This window comes from Ixodes scapularis, unplaced genomic scaffold (assembly GCF_016920785.2).
Source record: "Ixodes scapularis isolate PalLabHiFi unplaced genomic scaffold, ASM1692078v2 PGA_scaffold1__304_contigs__length_218370807, whole genome shotgun sequence".
In the NCBI taxonomy this organism is placed as follows: domain Eukaryota; kingdom Metazoa; phylum Arthropoda; class Arachnida; order Ixodida; family Ixodidae; genus Ixodes; species Ixodes scapularis.
In genome coordinates, this window is record NW_024609846.1 from 153,253,657 (window position 1) to 153,275,242 (window position 21,586).

Genomic DNA, 21,586 nt, shown 5'->3' on the forward strand with positions numbered 1-21,586 from the left:
GTACACCGCCAATCATGGCGAGCAAAGGGAATTGTGGGAGGGGCTTGTGCTATTCTATAGTTGCAACGGACTATAACAAAAGTTTACAGTACCATGAAAACAAAAAGACCAAGTATGCACAGAAATTTGCAGGAAGTGTAGCAGGGAAAGAATAGAAAAAACTGCAGCTGCAATATTTACCCTTTAAATTTCCCTCGACAGCACAGCAGAGACGACATGCTGGTCGTGAGAGCCTGGAGGGCCACCCCTTTGTACTGGGAGCACATGTAGTCTGAAACAAACAACAAACAAAAAATTAAACGCATGGACAATCCGCACATGCTGTTATTTCGCTTCACTGGCCGCTTCAGACAAAGCAAGCATGAACACCGTTGTCCAACCATGTCAACTGCTAGCCGAATCTTCCTGCCGCCAGGATTAAGATATTGCTTGCGCTATAAAAAAAAAAAAACAATTACACACTACCCAGCTGGCACACTGAAAGTTCAAACATTGAAGAAACTAACTCATAAAACTTCAATGCAAGAGCTACACCTCGTGGACAATACACACAAGTATGTTCAGTGTAAACCTTGGTGCACTGCAAGGCTGCTTTACCTCAGCCAGTTTGGAACATCTGCAGTTTCATTCTTTTCAAGATATTATGCCTGAAAATTTGTGACAAATTAACTGGGTTAAAATTTTTAATCGACACCCGGCCCAAATATTTAGGAAGTATACTAGTGGGATAATTTCTAACTTACCATAATTATTTTCGGCATCCTGAAGGCATCGCTTCAGGGTCCAGTTTTCATATTGGATCCACCTCACCCTCACAGCTGCAACCACACTGAAATGTTTGCAAAGTTTCAGGCAGGGTAATTAAACGTCTGCAGTTTCTCTCGAACACCGCTATCACGAATTCTTTTTTTTTTTTTTTTGTCATTTTGTTCTGTTTAAGGGTGGTTTGGGGGAGGGTCAATTGCGATTCTTGCACATGTTTACCTGAGTGCCAAAGGCATCAGTTCGGATGAGATTATACTCCCTTTCATACTTAGGGTGCAACGCTGTCAAAGCTACAGGCACGAGCGTGGGGCTTGATCTCGTTGAGCATTTGCATGCCTTCTCGCGCAAGCAAAATCGTAGATGAAGCCACGCACCCGCGCCAGTAGCTTTGACAGCGTTGCACGCTAAGTATGAAACAGAGTATAATGCCGGCCGAGCTTCAAACCAATGGGAAGAGGACAAGAAGAAGGAAGTGGGACTTGGAGCGTTTCAGATTGACCAACCACGAACCTGTGACAACCGCATAGGTCATTCAACACACGTCCCATACCACTTAAACACTGTGTCAAACTGCATTTTGAAGTCAATCTCAATTCCAACGGTGTATGAATAAAGGCATTCATTTCATGGCATGCCTTGAAATAAATCGAAGTGACGCAAGCTGGGAACATACTGCTGCTGCTTCATTTGGGAATAACTGCGGCCCTCGGCTTTATCACATCACAATTGCAAATTGAAAGAGAAAAAAAAAAAGGCGAAAGGAAGAACTGCTTTATCAATCTAACCGACAAATGCAAACCCAGTTCAATTCTAGAAAGCCAGGGAACCAAAGTTTGTCATAACAGTACAATCCAGTCCACTTCAAAACTTCAAAACAAAAGATGGATATCCTCTTCAACCATTTTGACTGAAAAGGAATATTGGCTCTGCATGAAGCAAATTCCAAGGAAGTCTAACTTCTGAAATATAATGAAGTATTATCATTGTAATCAATTTATGGTTGAACGACATCAGTACACTGCTAAACCAATAAGACATTTTCTAAAGCAACGGACTGAAAGTAGCATTAGGAATTCAATACGTGCTCTGTTTACATAAATAAGCTACAATTTCTTGGACCATACACAGAATGAGTGGCAACTTTTCATTACGCTACACATAGATCTAAACATTAGGAAAAATAAAGCAAACCCAACCATTAAAAAAAGAAAAAAAATTCTAGCTTAACGAGAAAACGTGTGCCGAGAAAATAGGGAGTTTTAGAATATCGGGCGCTACTTTACAGCGCGTTACGGACGGCAAAATAGCGAGGGTTGCGGCGAAGAGTTTTAGAATAGCGTTTATCTGCCGGGGACCCCCAAAACGCAAGCATCTCGCGCTTAAAACGCCACCAAGATGTCGCGACAGCTTTTATTTGGAAGTTCGAACGTTTAATCTTGGAAATTAGACAAGCTTTTTGACCAGAGTAACATTTTTATAGTTGTTTTATACTCAATGCCGCATGTTTTGTTTTTTGTCACTGCCAAGCTGCTCTGTTGTACTAGAGCATTGAAGGACTCTGGTTGTACTTACGAAGCCCAGACAATCCACTACCCAGGCATGCTCACATGCCTGCCACGATCGTAAGTACACGCGCCTCGATAGCTCTGAGCTGTGATTCCAGCGATCCGTGGCGTTTTGAATGTAGGGTGCAACGCACCCACAGATTCATTCTTCTCATGAAAATAAAAGAGATGGCTCGAGGCGCAGCACGCGCACGCGCCTCGGAGAGCGCGTGCAAGGGAATGCTCTGAAGCCGCCATCACAGGCAGACACGTCGTTCGCTTGTCTCGTTCTATGTCCTCACTTTAAATAACGTGGCAGGGCCTCGCGGCCCCCCACATATTTGGTGACCCGGTCGAGGACCATGGACAACGGCGAACCCCAAAGAGCAGCGGCCGGATCCCCGGCTTCCACCTCATCGGTTGCAGTCCGACTTCCGCCGTACTATGACAGAAACCCGAGGGTCTGGTTCCTGCAGGCTGAGTCCCAGTTTCATCTCAGCGGTGTGACGAGCCAGGAGAGCAAGTATCATCATGTCGTCTCGGCGCTGTCGCCGGCAGCAGCCCACAAAGTATACGACATCCTTGCGCAACCGTCGGCCACAGCTTCCTACGACCAGCTGAAGGCGGCTCTCCTGCAGAGAACCGAGGCATCAGATCGCTCCCGCCTTCAAGAACTTCTTTCGGTGGAAGAACTCGGCGATCGACGTCCGTCTCAGCTGCTAAGGCGGATGACTGAGCTCCTTGGAGATCGCGCCAACACGATCGGCGACGCTCTGCTGCGGGAGCTATTTATTCAGCGCCTCCCAACCAACGTCCAGATGGTGTTGGCCACCGCTACGGCTCTCGACCTCACAGGCCTCGCAGCCCTGGCAGACGCCGTTATTGAAGTTGCCACTCCACCCGTCGCCAGCGTTACATCGGCGGCAGAAGACGGAAGTGAAACTATGCCTGCCCCGCCAGGCACTCCATCGTTTGACGGCAACCTCGAGCGGCTTTGCCAGCGGTTGGAAGAGAGTGTTACCGCGGCAACTCACCGGCGAGATCGTCCACGCACTCAACAACAACGTGGACGTTCAACATCTCGTTGCAAAAATGCTGACCGTTCCCGCTCCGCAAGTTCAGCGGACGTCTGCGTATACCATCGTCGCTTTGGCTCCGACGCCCGGCACTGCCTTCGTCCCTGCTCCTGGAGCAAACCGATAGAGGCAACGAGTAGTCAGAACCTACCAGGAAGTCGCCTATTTTACATCGCCGACAGGACTACGGGAACCCGTTATCTAGTCGATACCGGGGCCGAGGTAAGCGCTGTTCCTGCAAAACGCGCGGATCGATCACAGACGCCCATCTACTACCTTCGGGCTGTGAACAACTCGTCGATCCCCGTCTACAAGGAAAGGTCCATCACCATAAATCTTGGCCTCAGACGAGTCTACCGATGGGTATTCCTGGTCGCGGACGTAGGCAACGCGATCATCGGCGCTGACTTCCTACAACACCACAGCCTCCTTGTAGACGTGAAGGAGAGACGTCTGCTCGACTCCACAACGCGACTCTCCGTGCAAGGCGTCTCAACAACTGACACCGCAGGATTCGCGTCAGTCTGCTCTAACATCGACGGGCCATTCCGACCTCCTCTCCAGGATTTTCCAAGCCTCACGCGAGCTCCTGACTGGACCAGACCGGTTTCGCACGATGTCCACCATCACATCGAAACAACGGGCGCACCGGTTCACTTCCGACCCCGTCGTCTGGCTCCAGAGAAACTCCGCATCGCTCGCGAAGAATTTGAGCACATGCTCGAGCTTGGAATTATCCGACCTTCGTCAAGCAGCTGGGCGTCTCCCCTACACATGGTGTCCAAGAAGAACAGAGATTGGAGACCGTGTGGCGACTATCGCGCACTGAACAAGAGCACAGTGCCCGATAGATACCCCCTCCCAAACATTCAGGACTTTACTGTCAACCTCCAAGGCGCGACCATTTTTTCGAAGGTTGACCTTACCCGCGCGTACCACCAGATCCCCGTCGCTGACAAAGACATCCCAAAGACAGCTATTACAACTCCGTTTGGTCTGTTTGAGTTTCTCCGCATGCCCTTTGGCCTCAGTAATGCGGCTCAAACATTCCAGAGATTCATCGACGCTGTCACGCGCGGGCTTCCCTTCGTATTTGCCTACGTTGACGACTTGTTGGTCGCTAGCTCGACAACGGAGGAGCACACCAACCACCTCCGTCTTCTTTTCCAAAGACTCTCAGACCACGGCATCATCATCAACGCCACAAAAAGTGAGTTTGGGAGATCAGAACTCGAGTTTCTGGGACATCGAGTGGACCGACACGGCATCAGACCTTTGCCGTCGAAAGTGCAAGTGATCAGGGACTTTCCAAGACCTAGCTCGATCACAAAGCTTCGCCAGTTCCTCGGCCTGGTAAATTTTTACCGCCGGTTCATTCCGAACTGCGCGAGGCTACTCCGACCTCTTGATTTTCTACTAGCCAAGACTGCACGTGCCACTACCAACCTGCCTTGGAGTGAAGACGGGGAGCAAGCCTTCTGCGAAGTAAAGACTGTACTTGCAGACGCTGTACTTCTGCGACATCCACAACACGATGCCAGAACCTCGATCATGAGAGATGCTTCAGCTACGGCTGTTGGGGCGGTCCTACAACAACAGGTGGACGGTGAATGGCAGCCCCTAGCTTTCTTTTCCAAGAAGTTAAAGCCCGCCCAGACCCGCTACAGCGTCTTTGGAAGAGAACTGCTTGCAGCGTACTTGGCCGTCCGGCACTTTCGACACTTTGTCGAAGGTCGCCCCTACGTCATCTGGACGGACCATAAACCACTCACCTACGCCATCCGCCACTCAAGCTCTGTCTATACCCCTCGAGAGATCCGCCAGCTGGCCTTCTTGTCGGAGTTTACGACGGACATCCGGCATATCGAAGGGAAATCAAACATCCCCGCTGATGTACTGAGCCGAATTGACGCCGTACCTTCGCCTGCTCCGCAACTCGAGATCACGTTGCTGGCTCGTCATCAGGCATCCGACGAGGAGCTACAGCAGCTCCGCACATCAAACAACTCTCTCCAGCTAGAAGATGTTGAGTTCCCAGGAGGCATCACCATCGTCTGCGACACGTCCACAGGAACGCATCGCCCATTCGTTCCGATGGCACTACGAAGGCCGCTCTTTGATGCCATTCATTCGTTGTCGCATCCCGGCGTGAAGGCAACACAGAAGCTAGTGGCCAATCGCTACGTTTGGCCTCGTCTGAAGTCCGACGTGCGTGACTAGGTGCGGACCTGCTTGGCATGCCAACGAGCCAAGGTTCACCGTCATTCCGTGCCTTCATCCACGAGCTTCTTGCCACCAGATGCCCGTTTCGACAAGGTCCACATCGACCTGGTCGGGCCCCTTCCGACATCTCAAGGGCAACGATACATCCTGACCTGTATCGACCGCTTCACAAGGTGGCCGGAAGCTACACCATTGCCCGACATGACTGCAGCCACCGTCGCCGAGGCATTCGTCTCGTCCTGGGTGGCGCGCTTCGGATGCCCATCTGAAATCGTCACCGACAGAGGGCATCAATTCGAATCCAACTTGTTCACCGAGTTGTCCCGAATCCTAGGCATGACGAGATCTCGGACAACTGCATACCATCCGCAGTCTAACGGCCTGGTGGAACGTTTCCACCGACACCTCAAGTCCGCGCTCATGGCCCACGCGAACTCCAAGGAATGGGTACAACAGCTTCCACTCCTCTTACTCGGAGTTCGAACGGCGTTGAAGCAGGACCTCGGCTGTGCAACCTCTGAACTCGTCTATGGGACGACCCTCCGATTACCATCGGACTTTTTCGAGGTCGACCCGTCTCCAAACACGAGGCCAGAAGACTGCGCCACAAAGCTGAAGGAGGTTTTTGCAGACCTACGACCAGTTCCTACGCGCGAGGTATCTGCCAAGACTCCTTACGTCTCTCAGGACTTGTACAGTGCAACGCATGTGTTCGTGCGCCAAACAGCCAGACGGAAACCGCTCCAACAGCACTATATGGGACCGTTCCCGGTTCTGGAAAAGAAGCCAAGTGGCTTCGTTGTACAGATCAATGGACGACGAGACACCATCGCTCTCGAGCGTCTAAAGCCAGCCCATCTCGAGCACGCACCCGTGAACCTCATCACATGTGAGACGCGCGAGGAAAGTCCGAAGTCTCGCAGGAAGTCTGCTCAAGTTCATTGGACAAACTCATGGCCAGAGCTAGCGCCCTAATTGTGTGTTGTCGTTGTTCTTTTCGTTTTTTTTAATCGCTCGTTGGGGCTCCTCGCTAAGGGGGGGGGGCATATCTGTAGGGTGCAACGCACCCACAGATTCATTCTTCTCATGAAAATAAGAGATGGCTCGAGGCGCAGCACGCGCACGCGCCTCGGAGAGCGCGTGCAAGGGAATGCTCTGAAGCCCCCATCACAGGCAGACACCTCGTTCGCTTGTCTCGTTCTATGTCCTCACTTTAAATAACGTGGCAGGGCCTCGCGGCCCCCCACATGAAAACGCTTCGACCATACCGACCGCCGAGTCAGTGCGACTCACGCAGTTCCCGAGCGGGCGACGGCGTCGAAGACGCGATCAACGGAGATGTCGTGGGCGCCGCCTTTTGCGGTACCCACGCTATTACCCTATTGGAAAAACGTACAAGAAACAAACCTGCTGCTTGTACAGTTCTGGTATGACACCACCATAATTTCTTTGTGTTACGCATGCAGCTAGTTTGGTTTGTCGTTCTGCATAACTGGAGATACTGGCACCGCTATGGCTCCGGGTCTGTCTATACTGGCAGCCACTTTGCTTGCCGATATGATTCGGTGTGGCTGGTACGATTTTGCGTCCGATGACGTAGGCGACTGCGGTCTTTCCAACAAAAACGCTTATACCACAGGACCACCGGTATAACCAAGTCATACATGCAGAAAGATGACCGCCATCTTCCAACGAAAACGTCCATCGTTCACCACCGCTATCGTTACATACACCATACATGTCGAAAAAGAACATAAGCCACGTTTACACGAATGCGACTTAGTCGCATTGAATCCAGTTGCCGGATTCAATATGCGGTCATGTGAACGGCATAATGCGCAAAGCGCATCGCATTTTGGAACGGGGAGGATTATCGGAAGGCGCTCGCTGCGGGAGCGAGTGAACAGCTGAGAACATGGCGGCGGCCAACCTCGTCGGCGGCGTGGAGAGCGGTCCCGCAATTTTTTTTCCGAGAACGCAAGCTTTTATTGCGATCATAAGTAAGCGGAATATAGCGGAGCTGCTCGGTGAGGGCGGCCCCGTCCAAACCTTTGCGAAGTACGACTTGCGCGTCCGAAGGGGTCACAAAGGCTTCGGTGCAAGCACGAATGACACCGAGAGCTCCGAGCACTGTAGAGCACTGCATGGTAGCGCAGAACGAGCAGCTCCTACCTCGGTGCAGTTCCTGGCTCCGCAAGAGCCTCTCGGACTCGGGGTCCGGTTGGTCTGGTCGCGATCGGCGAGGTCTAGCGCGGCGAAACGCGGAGGCTTCCTCCAAGCGTGCACACACACGTCGCCTCTCGTTCAGAGTGAACCGGCGGCCCGGCCTGGAGTCCTAAACGCCTTCCGTCTCCCAACTTCTTCCACAGCACCGAAGACAGCGGGCACGATCTTTACGTTCACTGAATGCGTCGAAAGGCCTCCACGTGCGATGCACCGGAAAACGTGGTGCGGCTGATGCCGGAACGGAACTGCATAACTTCGAGCTTTGAGTCAACGTGCACGGCAACAAACCGATCGTGACACCAAGCCGCGGATACCTCATCACCGGTCGACAGCGGCAAACGGCCCGTTGCTCGTATCGTGGGCCGTGACTCGTACTCGGCCGACTTGGCGTCTTTTCGTGGCCCCTCGCGTCGTCGCAACCAGCCACAAACCCGACAAACCCACCAGCCCGAAACCGTAGCGACCGTAGCCTGCGTTGGAGAAAAGCGAAACCGAAACTTAAAGCTTCCGCCCAGTGGCTTCCGCTGCCGCGGCTTTTCTAATAGCATCCTCGATCATCCGCACCGGTGCGCACCGGGGCACTGAGGTGCGCCCCTTCATCTTCGATCAAGTGCACCGGTGCGCACGCAACGTCCTCGATCAACGAAGCGCACCCTCCCGGTGCGGCTTTTCGTTGCCCCAACGTGCACCAAGAAAATCGGCGGTGCGCCGGGGGGCAGTCCCATCAGGCATTGCGGCCAGGAGCGGGAATCGAGAAGATGGCGGGAGTAGCAGACGCGCAGACTATCGAGATGGCGATCTTGCAAAAACGAACACGCCTTCCAGCTGCGCTAGATGATTTCCTCGGGTCTTCTGACGGCGAGACGACGAGCTTCTCACCATCGCCGCAATTACTGGCGAGTGCTGCGGTGGCAAGGAGCGCCCGAAAAGCACGAACTTCGTGGAAAGCGGCGCGAGGCGTTTTGATGACAGCGAGGTACGGCTATTATCTGGTGTTTCGTTTTCTTGAACTAATAATGATCGCCAACATATACATGTGGAATTGTCACCCGCTTCGTGACCCCATCGACAATCACGTCCACGATGTTTATTTCTGTGGGACCGTAAAATCCGCGAGTAAAAAAATAAAAGAAATTGACAGCAGACGGGCACCGTGCGCTGACCTACGCAAAATAAACGAACAAAACGCGAAGTGACACAAGGTCGAGCTCGCCGCGGTGCACCGGCGCGGCGCAGTTTGTCCTTGATGTTGCACCGACATCGCGCTGCACGACCGAGGAGCGCTGTGCACTGTGCTGGTTTCAGGGCGATTCCGGTGCGAGTTGATCGAAGATGCTATAACTTCGCGGCTTCCACTTCCGGTCGTCGCGGAGATGGCGAAGATAGAGCGGTGTGGGGGGTCGTTGGCTCGTTTACGGTCACGGGACAGATGTTTTGCGGTCCGTTTCTACTGCGTCTCTGGCTCTCAACTGGACGGCGCCTCTCATAGTTCAACCAGGCGTGGTCAGCCTGCGTCAGGCCGGCTCGACTCGTCCGATCGCCGGACCGCAGGCGACTTCCAAGTACGGCCGTTAGGCCTAGGATCCGGAGGCCTAGGATCCGTAAAGCGGTAAGCGAATCTCGTCCCGTTTTCGTTCTAGTTTTAAATTACGTTAGGTGCGCTACAGTATAAGCATGCGTGCCAAGTGTTCGTGACAATTTTGAACTAGAATAATTGTGCTTCATTGCGGTCATTTGCCGAAAATGTAAATCGAGCAATGAACGAGGTGCCATGCTTGAAAACGGTGTATGTACGATGTTAACTTCTACCTGGGCGGCTAAAAAAAAAAAAAGACTGGTTACGGTTGGATGCGAGGCTGGTCCCAATGAAATGGTAAGCACCTAGAGCGCCTTTCTGAACGGCATGTTAGCAATATAGCGATCAACGAGACGAGCGACGGCGAGAAGCTACGAGAGCCGGCGCCGAGCGCCGAAGATTTCTCACTCTCGCTGCTTGCGCCGCTCGGTTCTTGGGCTTCTAGAAAACGTCGCTCATCGCCTCGGTCGCTCGCACCAATCGCTTTCATAATGTGTGTCTCGTCGCGCGGCTGACTGCCGTGTTTATTCAATATAAATCGACCTTTTTTTTTTTTTTCTTCTTCTTCTTTTTCTTCTCGGAAATTGTGACTAAAGAATTTCGACACCTACATTCGCGACCAAATTTTGCGACCCTACCGGAGGCATGAAGCTATCGAGTCACCGAGCCGGCGTTGCCGTAGAGCCGCGCCGCTTCTTGTTTCAAAAAGCTTTTGGTTGCCGAAATGGCTCGCCGCCCGCGGTGGCCGGTCGGGCGTCGGATTTCGACATCGCGCCTCTAGCGTTCCCCTTGCTGGGCAACGGGTAAGGAGAGGAACGCGATGCGCCATGCACTTTACCCTCCATCCTCGCAAACGCGCACACACAAAAAAAGAAAAAAAAAGATGTTATTTTTGTTAGTTGCTTGAGGCGGCTCGCTCGCGTGTTGCTCATGGCGACACGGCGGCTTTGCTTGCGTCTTTGTAGTTTGTCTTCCGTCGCTTCGCACCTTTTTTCGTTTCTTGTCGTCATTTTACAACGGTGTCAGTGAAGTATTGCTGCGAATTTGCGAGGATGTCTACCCAGCTGACGAAGCTTGGGACGATGATAACATGTCCAGAAGTTCTGACGGTGATGAAGTTTTTGGCATCGCCCCGTGATTTAGCTGAGAGTGATGTAAATAAAGGTTTTTTTCTTTCTTTTGCCCAAAATTTCCCCTGTTCTTAAAAATAAAAAAAAAGATCGACCTATATTTCAATTCTTTTTTTTTTGTTCTTGGTGGATCCAATAAATAGGGTTCGACCTATTTTCGAGTAAATACGGTAACTTTAATTATTATTTTGGGTTACGTCGGACGCAACTCGAATGCTTGACAGTTACGTTGGGCGTAACTTTAATTTTTATTTCGGGTTCCGTCGGACGTAACGTTAGACACTCCGTTACACTTAAGGAAAATAGGGGCTGCTGGTTCATCATATAAAGTTATAAACCAACCATTTGTGTTTAATTAAAATGCATCACTGACCTCAAAAACAAAAAAAAATACTGCTATCCTAGAGTTTATGCTATAGGAATGTAGCGCTTCAGATAAATTTGTTAATTTTTACTTTTAGTCCCTGCCCCCTCCAGATACAACATCTGGCCTAAAGCAGTGTTCCGGATCTCCTTCCAAGACCTCAGGCGGGTCGTCATTCAATCCATGAGTCGGCGGCGTCTCATGGGCGTGTTGCTGGTGCTTACTGGATGGTGCTACCGAGGGAAAAGTGGTCGTGCTTGGGAAAGGCAAGTATGGCCGCCGTAAGTCTAGATATTGTTTTTACCTTTGCTCGAATCTACTTTTAAGAAATGCACAGTTCGCATGTGTGCATCTCTCAATGTTTCCACAGTCGGCTGTTTTTTTTTTTTTTCGAGTGCTCCAGCTCTGTCAGCGCTAGTTTCTCTAGATCATGCAAATGGGATGCAACACTAAACCACATATGCTCTCGCAACAAACAGTGCTGTGCAGAAGCACAGTGGAATTTACTCTAGCTTTATAATGCAGCACAAAATGGTTGACTCCAAGTATAGCTACTTTTGTGACTCCGTTTAACCAAAAGCTCTGCCGAAACAAACTTGCCGCCTTATAGGTAGTGCAAAGGAACCTCGCGTGCCTAACCTGGAGAAGGGCATTTTTTTTCATAGGTCAATTTTTCCTTAAACCAATACCTTCAGCCTCCTTGAAATGTTAACATTATGTGACACACGGAAGAACAGTAAACTCTTTAATGTTGGCGAACCTTTAATTTTCGCGGCCTTTAATTTTGCAGAATTCAGTGGCTGCGATTATGTCCTCTGTGACCGATTCGAGAAGAAATAGGGGCCACGAAGATAAGGGGGTTTTACTGTACATCGGAGGAAAGAGGAAGTCACTTATGTTTGTATGCAGGAGTAAAACCAACAACAACAATCATGGTGTCGACACTTTGTAAGCCTATCTGTGTCTATTGAATGATATCAATTTTGTTTTAGTTCGTTAAACATTGTTGCCTGTACATTGTGGGATGTCGTCTTCAACACGAGCAGTGGTTTTCTTCTCAAACAGGCAGCATGGACGCGTGCCGCAGCACAACATAGTTCATTTGCAGGTGGTACCGCAGGTTCAAGGATGGTTGGCACAATATGGGGAATGACAATTCAATGTTCTACCTCGGGCGTAGACAAGATTTGCTTATTCTAAATCATTTTGTCTAAAAATCTGGGATTTGCGATGAATTTACCCGCATGGTTGGAAGGGTCAGACAAGCCTTGTGAGCGCTTCATTTTCTAGCGTCTCAGTCCTGAACCCACTCACGCACCACATGTGTAGATGTTCCGATAGGTGGGAGCACTTATTTGGAAAATGGTGAATGGCAACTGTTATCTTTATCAGACTTCTGTATTATGGTCAAAGTTGGACTGCATATTTGCAATACTTTTTCTCACTTAAAAATATGTCATACTAAGATATGTAGAATAGCCGATGACAAAAAGAGAATGGCTGGGCGTCCTCCAGCACGTGCTTGTGCTTTTCACCCCACTTTGGACAGATGTGCTTGCTCCAGGCTCATGAGGTGCTGAAACGTCATCGAAGGTAGCAGACGGGCTGGTGGTGGAACAACGGAAACTTCTCCCTGCCTTTCTCATGCTGTCAGTGAGCGTGTACCTCTATACTCTAACTTAGCTTAACCTGCACAGAGCTGAGGAGAATAGGCTTGGCAAGTGCCCTTACTCCATATGCATTTGTACAGCTGAGGCACTTTCTGAATCAAGAACATTGTGTATCTTACCTTCAAAAACACATCATTTTGGGAGTGCAAAAGGAATTGTAAGGCATATCTTTGTTTGTATTGTCCTATTACGCATCGCAGGCACGTAGCCAGGGGGAGGCTTATGAGGCCCGGCCCCCCCCCCTCCCCCTCCGATATCTTCCATTTTGCATGGGTCCTCCTCTCCCCCCTCCCCTCATACAGCGTTTTGTTATGAGGGGGCCCCCCCTGAAACAAAATCCTGGCTACGTGCCTGACGCATCGACTCCAACTTAATGCTGAGTTGACCCACCCTGTTGATAAATTTAATGCCTGCCAGGTAATTTGTTTTGCATTCAGTTAATATATCAGTATTCAGTTAGGTATCCCAACTCATTAGTCGTTGAGATGCAGTCTCTCTGCAAGTCAGTCATGTTTAACATTCATAAAACTGCTTGTCAAATAATGGCACTGTCGAGGACATGTACTCGGCTCGAGTGATCGCTGTGCACAAGCTGGTCGTGTGGTTACAGGCAGCAAACATCCCGGTTGGAACGTCCTACCTCGCAATGTAGCTGAAGACTAGGTCAGGGCCCCACTCACAAACGTCTATACTTTGCATCTCTTTAAGCTGGACCACTTTTAACACTACAAGCCATTGCAGCAAAAACAGTGTAAAACATGATTATAAGCTCGACGTACCATGGCATCCAACTAGAAGGTCACGTGGCTTGCAGCTTCTGCCGTGGTTAACTTTAAACTGAGATAGTTTAAAATAATGCTCCCGGTTTTTAGTGTTGCCCGGTACGGTTAACAATTTGGTGATATAGTGCTGCATTGAAAAATCGGCATTCGTGACTGTATCACCTTATGAATGCATACTAGCTATTAAACTCTCCATTCTGCAGAGAAATGAAATGCACTTTGCTTCCAAGTGCAGCTACTTCTGAAACTTCATGGTATGAAGCACCTTATGGCTGCAAGCTCTGACCGATCTTGTTCTCTGGTCTGCGCAGGCCCATTGCAGGGAGTCACTCCGAGAGCCTCACCAGAGGTTCCTGCCCGTGGTCGTTCTAAATTCTTTTGTTGTAGGTATGCATCCTTTCTGTCTTTCCCTTAATTGTATTCGGGCGTTTTCTTTTCATTGTCGCAGATTTGCCTCAAAATTGGTTCAGCACAAAAATGGATGCTGTACAACTGTATCCCGTATATTTTGTTCAAGATAACTTTTCTTTGCGAAAGTTAGATTTTTTTTTATGAAGGTAGTCTTTTTTTTTGTTTTATTCACAAATTTATTTGAGTTTCCATGGGCAACACTAAAACGTTATGCCAAGGGCAAGGACAAGTTCACTGCTCTAACTTGTTCTCAACTGATTGCAAGAAATTTTGTTAATGTCGTGAAACCTCTTTCCAGCACTTGCTTTGCAGCACGGAAACAAATTATACATGGGACATACTCTTCTTTAGACTGCTTGTTCATTCTGCAGGTCTGCCTTCTATAGATGTCGTGCTACTGGAGAGCAGGCGAATTCGATTGTTGGTTTTGCCATTGCTTTTTTTTAGCCGTTGTCTATTTTGACTAGTTAGCTGAAAATAATGATCTAGTACCCTTTAGTCAGTAAAATAGATAGTGTGTGCCGCTGTTAGTGTCAAGTAGAGATGCACGCTTTTTAGGCATTTTGCGCAGAGTGGTACCCATTTTTATTGGTTAGCCTCTTGGTGCGCCAACTAAACTCTTTCTATCCAGACACCTGCCCTTTGCTTTTATTTGGCAGGCTCTGGCAATAAAATAATATAGTGTTATTCCTCGGTGGCTTAAAAACCTAAAGAAAGAAGTTTCTCCATGTTTAAACGCAAACTTTTATAAAGGCAACAATGAATTAAGCCAGTAGCAGACGACACATAGCCTCAGCAGTGCTCCGCGCCAACAGCGTTGCGTCAAAATAGCGGTCGTCTCCTTTTTTCTGCCTTCTCTCTCTTTCCTTCAGCGCTCTCCTCCCTTTCCTCCTCTCCGGCACCTTAGTCACCACACCCACTGGCTAAACTCTCCCACTATATGGCTCTGCATTGCAGTAGTAGGTTTTTTTTATAGTCTTTAGAGTTAAATGTGAATATTTGACAGAAATCTCCCAGGTTGGGGTGAAAGAGGGTTAAATGAACGCATTTGATCATTCGCCTTAATTCGGTACCCATCATTTCAAGGCCTGTGTGGCCTTGTCCTTGGGTGTGTCTATGACTGTGGCTGTGAAGGAGCAGTTTTTTAATAGGTACAAGTACAAAGTATAAAAACAAAAGGATCTATGTGCTGATCATGAAAGAATATGCTAGCCATTCTAATGTAGCTCTGCCAAGTACTTGATTGTGATTTGTTTTTATTTCCAGCTACTTGGTTGCCTCAAGATCTGGAGATCCTAGTGGCCACAAGCTTGGACTCAATCTTCTTCTGTGGTCCGGCCAGGACCATGGGGGAGGTAATCCCAGCAACAAGAGCATCACAGTATCTCCCTGCCTGTGACTTTCGATTAGCATCACGACAAGGGAGTCCTCATGCCACCAAGTGTTAGGTATGCTACTCGAAATAAGCATTCTTACCTATTCTTGAAGTGAAACAGCAAAAGCACTACTAAGCCTAAAATGCAAAAAACATTCAAATCTCGGGTTGGTTTGAGTTCCAATTACAAAAAGGCGTCTCCAGACATGATTCACATGTGAACTTAAAGCCCACGGATGTAGCTTCGACGGAGTCACAGAAATAACTTCCCGCAGATGGCTTCGCTAGTGCCATACCCAAACAAATTCTTAAAATAATCATTGTGTTACGTTGGTGTCATTAATCTTATGTACCTACCCCACCCAGCAGTCGGGAGATGTGAAATATAAAAAAAATGGGAACTTGCACATTGTCAGCTCTGCAAAGATAATATATTGAAACAAGCATAGCACGTTCAACTTAAGAAAGCAATTCAGTGCAGGCCTAGTTTTAAGCTTCACATATTTGTTATTGCCCTTCATAATGAAGTAAAAACTGCTTAAGTTGTGGCCCACTCCAGGCTTTCTATTAGTGTTAAAAAGTGTTATGGCAGTTTAAACAGCTCGCTCCAAATATTTTCTTGAAATGCATAGGTTTATTATTATGTGGATGTTTGCAGACAGTCATGGTGAGACCAATCTTTAGTGCCAAGTGTTCCACTTATTGAGAGTTGGTTGAGTCTGTAAATATTGTAGGTCGCAAATTAAATTTTTTATGGTATGCAATGGGCACAATCATCCGTAATGACTAGCTCTACCTAGGGGAACTTTATACGTTTACTACGACAAGATGGTTTCACAAAACTAAGTATTTAGTTTATTCAACTCCTGCACTAACCTTATCTCTAGAAACTTTTTATATTCTTTTTGCGATGCTGAGTTAGGATTCTGGAAGTAGTTTTTCTAGAACTACGCTAGACATTTCGAGTTCATAATTTTTCTCGCAAAGAATTCAAGAGAGCCAAACCCTGTAATATACGGATGGAACTCGCAGAATGATACGACTGGCAGTTTGAAACATTCGGCACTGTAACAGTAACAATGACATGTCACTTGCCTATGTAATGCTCATTGTCGCAGATCAAACTGCTTTTTCCGTCTGCACTCATTTTCAGTGGACTCATTCAGCGAACTCGCACCCGAGACTGCAGCGCTGGGTTCTGCGAAGTAATTTGCATGAATATAGATGCAACAGGTTTCTTTGAGTGTGCGTCTAACACGTATTCTTCATATTGAATCTGCTACTGTATTCATGACCATGTCCTTAATTGTATCCACATTCCAGCTTATTTTTATTTTGACATTTGAGTTTCCTTCAGTACTTTTCTCAACATCCGTGCTTGTCGAGCCGTACTCAAGACCATTAATCTTGTCTTTCACTATTACATTAATATAAAACTGTTGATGCCGAGTGAGAATTCAAGGTCCCGAATCTGTCGTGCGAGTTAAATAAGAACCAATAAAAAGCTCTACAAAGGAAATTTTGTTAAAGGAGGCTGTATAAGCATTAAAATAGCACATGCCATGCTAAAAAAAAAATACAAATTCTTGTTAGGTATGCAAGGATGACACTGCTGTTTCTGATGTGTCACAAAAAAAAATCAGTGCCATACAGTGTTCCTTATGGAAGTACAAACTGTCGAATTCAAAGCCCAGAAGTTTTATTCAAGAATGTTCCTCAATACAAATGTATTTAGAGATCTGAGCCACTGACTCATACATGACTATGTGGCGAACATTCATTTTCATGTGCATTATAGTTTACAAGGTCTAGTCTGCATTGATTTATTGCATTCATGCTGAAACTGGGGGGGGGGGGGGGGTTCTTTGGGTATGAATAAAGATATAAACATTTCTTGAAATCAAAACATTTGAGAACGGACAAAAGGAAGGATCTGAGAACGGTATCTTAGATTCTCTTCTCTTTTTCTTATCTCTAATTTTCACCTTATTTCACCTGATGCATTTAGTTTTTTTAGCGCAGCTCTTAGCGCCCGTTTCCACGTTTCGCGGCGTCGCCCTCGGCGTAACCGCCCAACTAAACTTGGCAGGAAATTGAATTAATGTTGCGGTAATGTGACGTTAATATTTCCGCTAAGTCTAGCTGAGAAACTGAATTTTTTGTGGATGACATGACACGGTCATGCAACGTCATTTTCCCCGCTACTTTTAGCGGGAAAACTGCATTTGTGTTGAGGTCATGTGACATCAATTTCCGCGCTAAATTTAGTGGGAAACTTAAACCGCTAAATTTAATGGGGAAATTTTCCCGCTAAATTCAGGGAAATGTCCCGCTAAATGGGGGGGAGCAGAAGAGGAGGAGGGGAGGGGGAGGAGGGGCATACACTCCCATCCTCCTCTTCAAGATCTGTGCTCTAATTTCTCGTTACAGAGAATTGTAAACGTCTCATATTTCATCTCATGTTTATTCAACTTTTGTATTGCAGGTGCGCTTGCAGCACAAATCTGGGTTGTGCTGATCCTCTACGCGCAAGTTAGGAACTCCTGAGTGGCAAGAGTGGGAGTTTGGTCTGACAGCTCAAGGGACACCATTGTTCAGTATTGAATTTTTAATTATCTTCTTTTGAGCAAAGTTAAGCTTTGTTGCTTGCAGGTCTTCTAAAAATAAATACCTACAACCAAATTTACCACGTCACAACATTTTGCCTCTGCTCTTAGTGCTCCTGGTGAGCCTCGGATAGGAGCTTACTGGTGTGCAAACATCAAGCTTGTTTGAAACCACTCACTGATGTACACTCGCTGACATCCAGCATTCCAATGAAACGCTGGATGTCCACAGGTCTTTCTTGAACAATGCAAGCGGGAAAGGAACCATACAATTGTATCGTATTGGGGGACATTCTAGAGAGTGTTTTTTTTTTTGTATGTTTTACAGATTTCTTTTAAAAAAGCCGTAAAAGCTACATTTACGCGGTCTGTGCACGTGAGTTAAATGGCCAGGGCGGCATAGTATAAAAGGCTAATTTGTAATGATCATTCAGCTTATTACAGAGATGTGCCAGTCTTCTTTGAGAAAACTAGATGGAGGTTCATTCTAGCATAGTTTTATCTCGCGAATCTGAATATCCCGTTCGTTTTCCGCAAAGATAAATCTAAACGCGAGAAAACAAAAAAAACATCCTACCGATAGTGACATCGTAAGAAGACCTTTCGGCCGCCAAGCGCGTCGCTTAAGGGCCGCTCGTCCAATCTCAAGTTTTCTAGGTATATTCTCCCGCATTGGCACCAGTTGTGACACATTTTTCTGCCCTTTTAAAAAATAGCACGTGCGTGCATAGCTTTGATAGGTGCTGAAGATGCATGAGCAAAGATTTCGAAAGCCACTTTTGTGACACCGCTCTCCAGGGAAGTGCTTTCACAGCGCTTTAAAAATGACTCTATGCAGCCTCGATTCATAAAATTACCAAATAATTTTGATATTTGAGATTCTGGAGGTCATATGAAGAAGATAAAAGTGTTTTCTCAAATACAAAACCGCTTCAGCCTCTCTCTAAGTATAGTATGTTCCTGAAATTTTTAATCAGTGAAAATAGACCCATGGTTCCAATTAGAAACTTGCTAAGCATCATCAAAACACACTAAATCAACTTTCTTTGTAAAGATATAAAACAAGAGCAGCATTTTATGGCGTTCTAAAAAAATGGTCAATTTGGACGCGTTTCCAGACTTTGGTTTCTTACCAGAGCGCATCTTTGCACCTGCGGTCCTGCTGCCCGGTGGCCGCAGTGCGAAGCCGCCCCCTCGCCTCCCTCGTAGGATGGAGGGAACCAAGGTGCACGTGCGTTGCCTGTCTAAGGGGGAACAGGACCTTGGGCGCAGAGATGAGCTCTGATAAGAAACTGAAACCTAGAAACTCGTCCAAATAAAGCGTTTTTACAGAACGCGTAAAAGGCTACCCCTGCATTATATCCTTCTAAAAAGAGTTGATTTTGTGGTTTTCAATGACTCGGCAAGTTTCTAATTGAAACCATATTTTCATTTTCACTAATTAAAAAGTTAATTAACAATTGTAAACATCGAAATTAACGATTAACAAATTTTATTTAATTATCTGACTGATTGTTACGATTAGTTTCCTATACTACGTACGCCTGGCCGTATAACTCGCCTGCACAAACCGCATTAATTTAGCTTTCACGACCTTTCTAAACTTATATGTAAAGCTTAAAACTAAATCGCCCTGTACAACAGTGAGAAGGCGAAACCAGCATGTTGGAGCCATATGGCTCCACCGAGCTGGTATCGCCTTTTCGCTGGTATAGGTTGTCCCATATTACGTTATGCATGTATGGTTCCACATGGTTCCGCCGTATTCCACTACGCTGGTATAGGATGTCCCATAATACGACACGCTTGTATGGTTCCGCCTACCTGTATCGTTCCGCCGTAATCCACTATACTCCATCCGCCGATTCGCTTGTATAGAATGTCCCATATTACGGTTACGCTTGTATGAGCCTTTTCCGTCATCTTTCCATCATCGAAATTTTCCAACAGGGTATCGAGAACTAACGGGCCCCAAAGCTCGAGTCCGAAGCTTTTTTTGGGTCTGCGCATGCACAGCAGCCACGAGATTACTCTAAAACTCCATAATGTTCACTTCTCGTTCAACGCCTACAATGCAAACAAAGAAGTATGCTTACCAACTGCGTTGAGTTGCTCGTTCTGTCGCGTCGTCGGTCTTCCGCGCTCTTCTTGAACATAATCATCACAAGAGAAAACTTCACAGATAGATAAACTTGATTAAATTAGCACATTTCCATGTCTAAAGGCATTTCCATCCCGCGACATACCCAACGGTCGCAAAACTGGCGAAACCACGGCAAAACAATGGCGGAAAAAGAAAAAAAAATAAAGAACTGGTGTCGCTACCCATGGGGCGTCGAAGACGCGATCCTTAAAATATGAAACCAAAACCAGTAAAAGTTACAATACTGAAACCGAAATTGACCAAATCGCGGTAGAGGGGCGCCGTAAATAGGTCTGTTTACATGATGCATCGTGTTGGCGAATCTTGTGTCGCAAAACTAGGTTTCGAAAAACAGATTCCCCGTCTGAACTCGACCGAAAAAGTGGCGCGCCTCCGAAAAAAGTGGCGCGTGTTTCTCGCCTCTGCAGCAATTTTTCGCTGAAACCTCACCGACGCCTGTCAATCACCCGAAGGAGAAACCCGGACGCTGCCAATGGCCGCTCGACTTCGCTATGACGTCTGACCTTCGAGGAGGAGCGAGCTTTTGGAGGAGTCTGATTTTTGGCCGATCCCGTATCCAGCTTTGCCGAAAGAAAACAAAAAAACATGGCGAGCGACAAGCCCCCCTATGCGACAAGCGGAGAAGCGGTGCGTAAGGGCGACGAGTCTTGGTCCTACTCGGTTGCAGGTGTGTGAACGGCGCCTACAGTACGGATTGGGGGCGCGGTGCAGATTCGTCAACAGTCGCGGCGGGTGCAAGCACCGTATATAAACATAATGACTGGGGATAGCGTTCTTTATTAGGGGTGTAAAAATGTCCGAAATGCTTCGAGATCATCTCGCGGTTTTTCTCGGGTTTGGCAGGACTAGTAAACCCAGTGAGCCGAATCTGACGAAATTCATTGAGTGGCATTATTAAAACAGGCTGTCCCTTCACACTGTGCGTACTTCATATCATTTTGATGCGAAACGCTTCTTATTCCCGCTGCAGATGACAAGGTTTGGCGAAATTCTCGTGAGTCAATACGTCACAGGTTTCGCGCGTCGAACTCCACGTGTGAACAGGCCGATTTCGCGAAATCTTGGTTTCGCTAAACGTGGCGCGTTGAAGAGATACATCGTGTGAATAAGCCTTTTGGAGTAAAAGAGGGTGAATATAGTTATTATTTTAAGCACAGGAAATAAATCTGTATATCAGAACTAACACCGACACGCTATTTGTTTCGGGTGCAATGCAGTAGGGAGTAGATTTATTGACTTTTTTTTATAACACTCATCTCAATGTGTAATGAGTAAGCTCAAAACGATTGCAATTGATTGGGTAACGATAAACCTAACTTGAATTTGTAATGAGTAAACTCAAAAGAATTGATATTGATTGGGTAACGATAAACCTCACTTGAATTTGTAATGAGTAAATTCAAAAGAATAGATATGGAGTGGCTAATGATAAAACTCATTTAATGATGAGTTTCTTATGAGTTTCATTTGACTCTATAAAAACACATTAGAAGCTCAATTGAAACTGATTGTTCATTTTTGTAAGGGATGTGTGTGTTTCATTTCTTTTCATTATAGGCTACAGACACAAGCATGCGGCGGGACCAGCAAAGTGCAATTTAAGTATTCAAATAAACTTATTCTTCACTCTATGATGCAGCATTTATTCATATGCTGCGGCTAATTTGCTTTAAT

General features: G+C 47.2%; 1 protein-coding gene across 1 annotated transcript; it reads left to right on the forward strand.

Annotated features, from left to right (window-relative positions):
* Positions 1 to 2,671: 2,671 nt before the first annotated feature.
* Positions 2,672 to 21,546, forward strand: LOC121048224. The gene is made up of 2 exons (XM_040504301.2): positions 2,672 to 3,575; positions 21,470 to 21,546. Exons 1-2 carry the CDS (start codon positions 2,672 to 2,674, stop codon positions 21,544 to 21,546), a joined length of 981 nt encoding a protein of 326 aa, XP_040360235.2.
* The last annotated feature ends 40 nt before the right edge of the window (positions 21,547 to 21,586 follow it).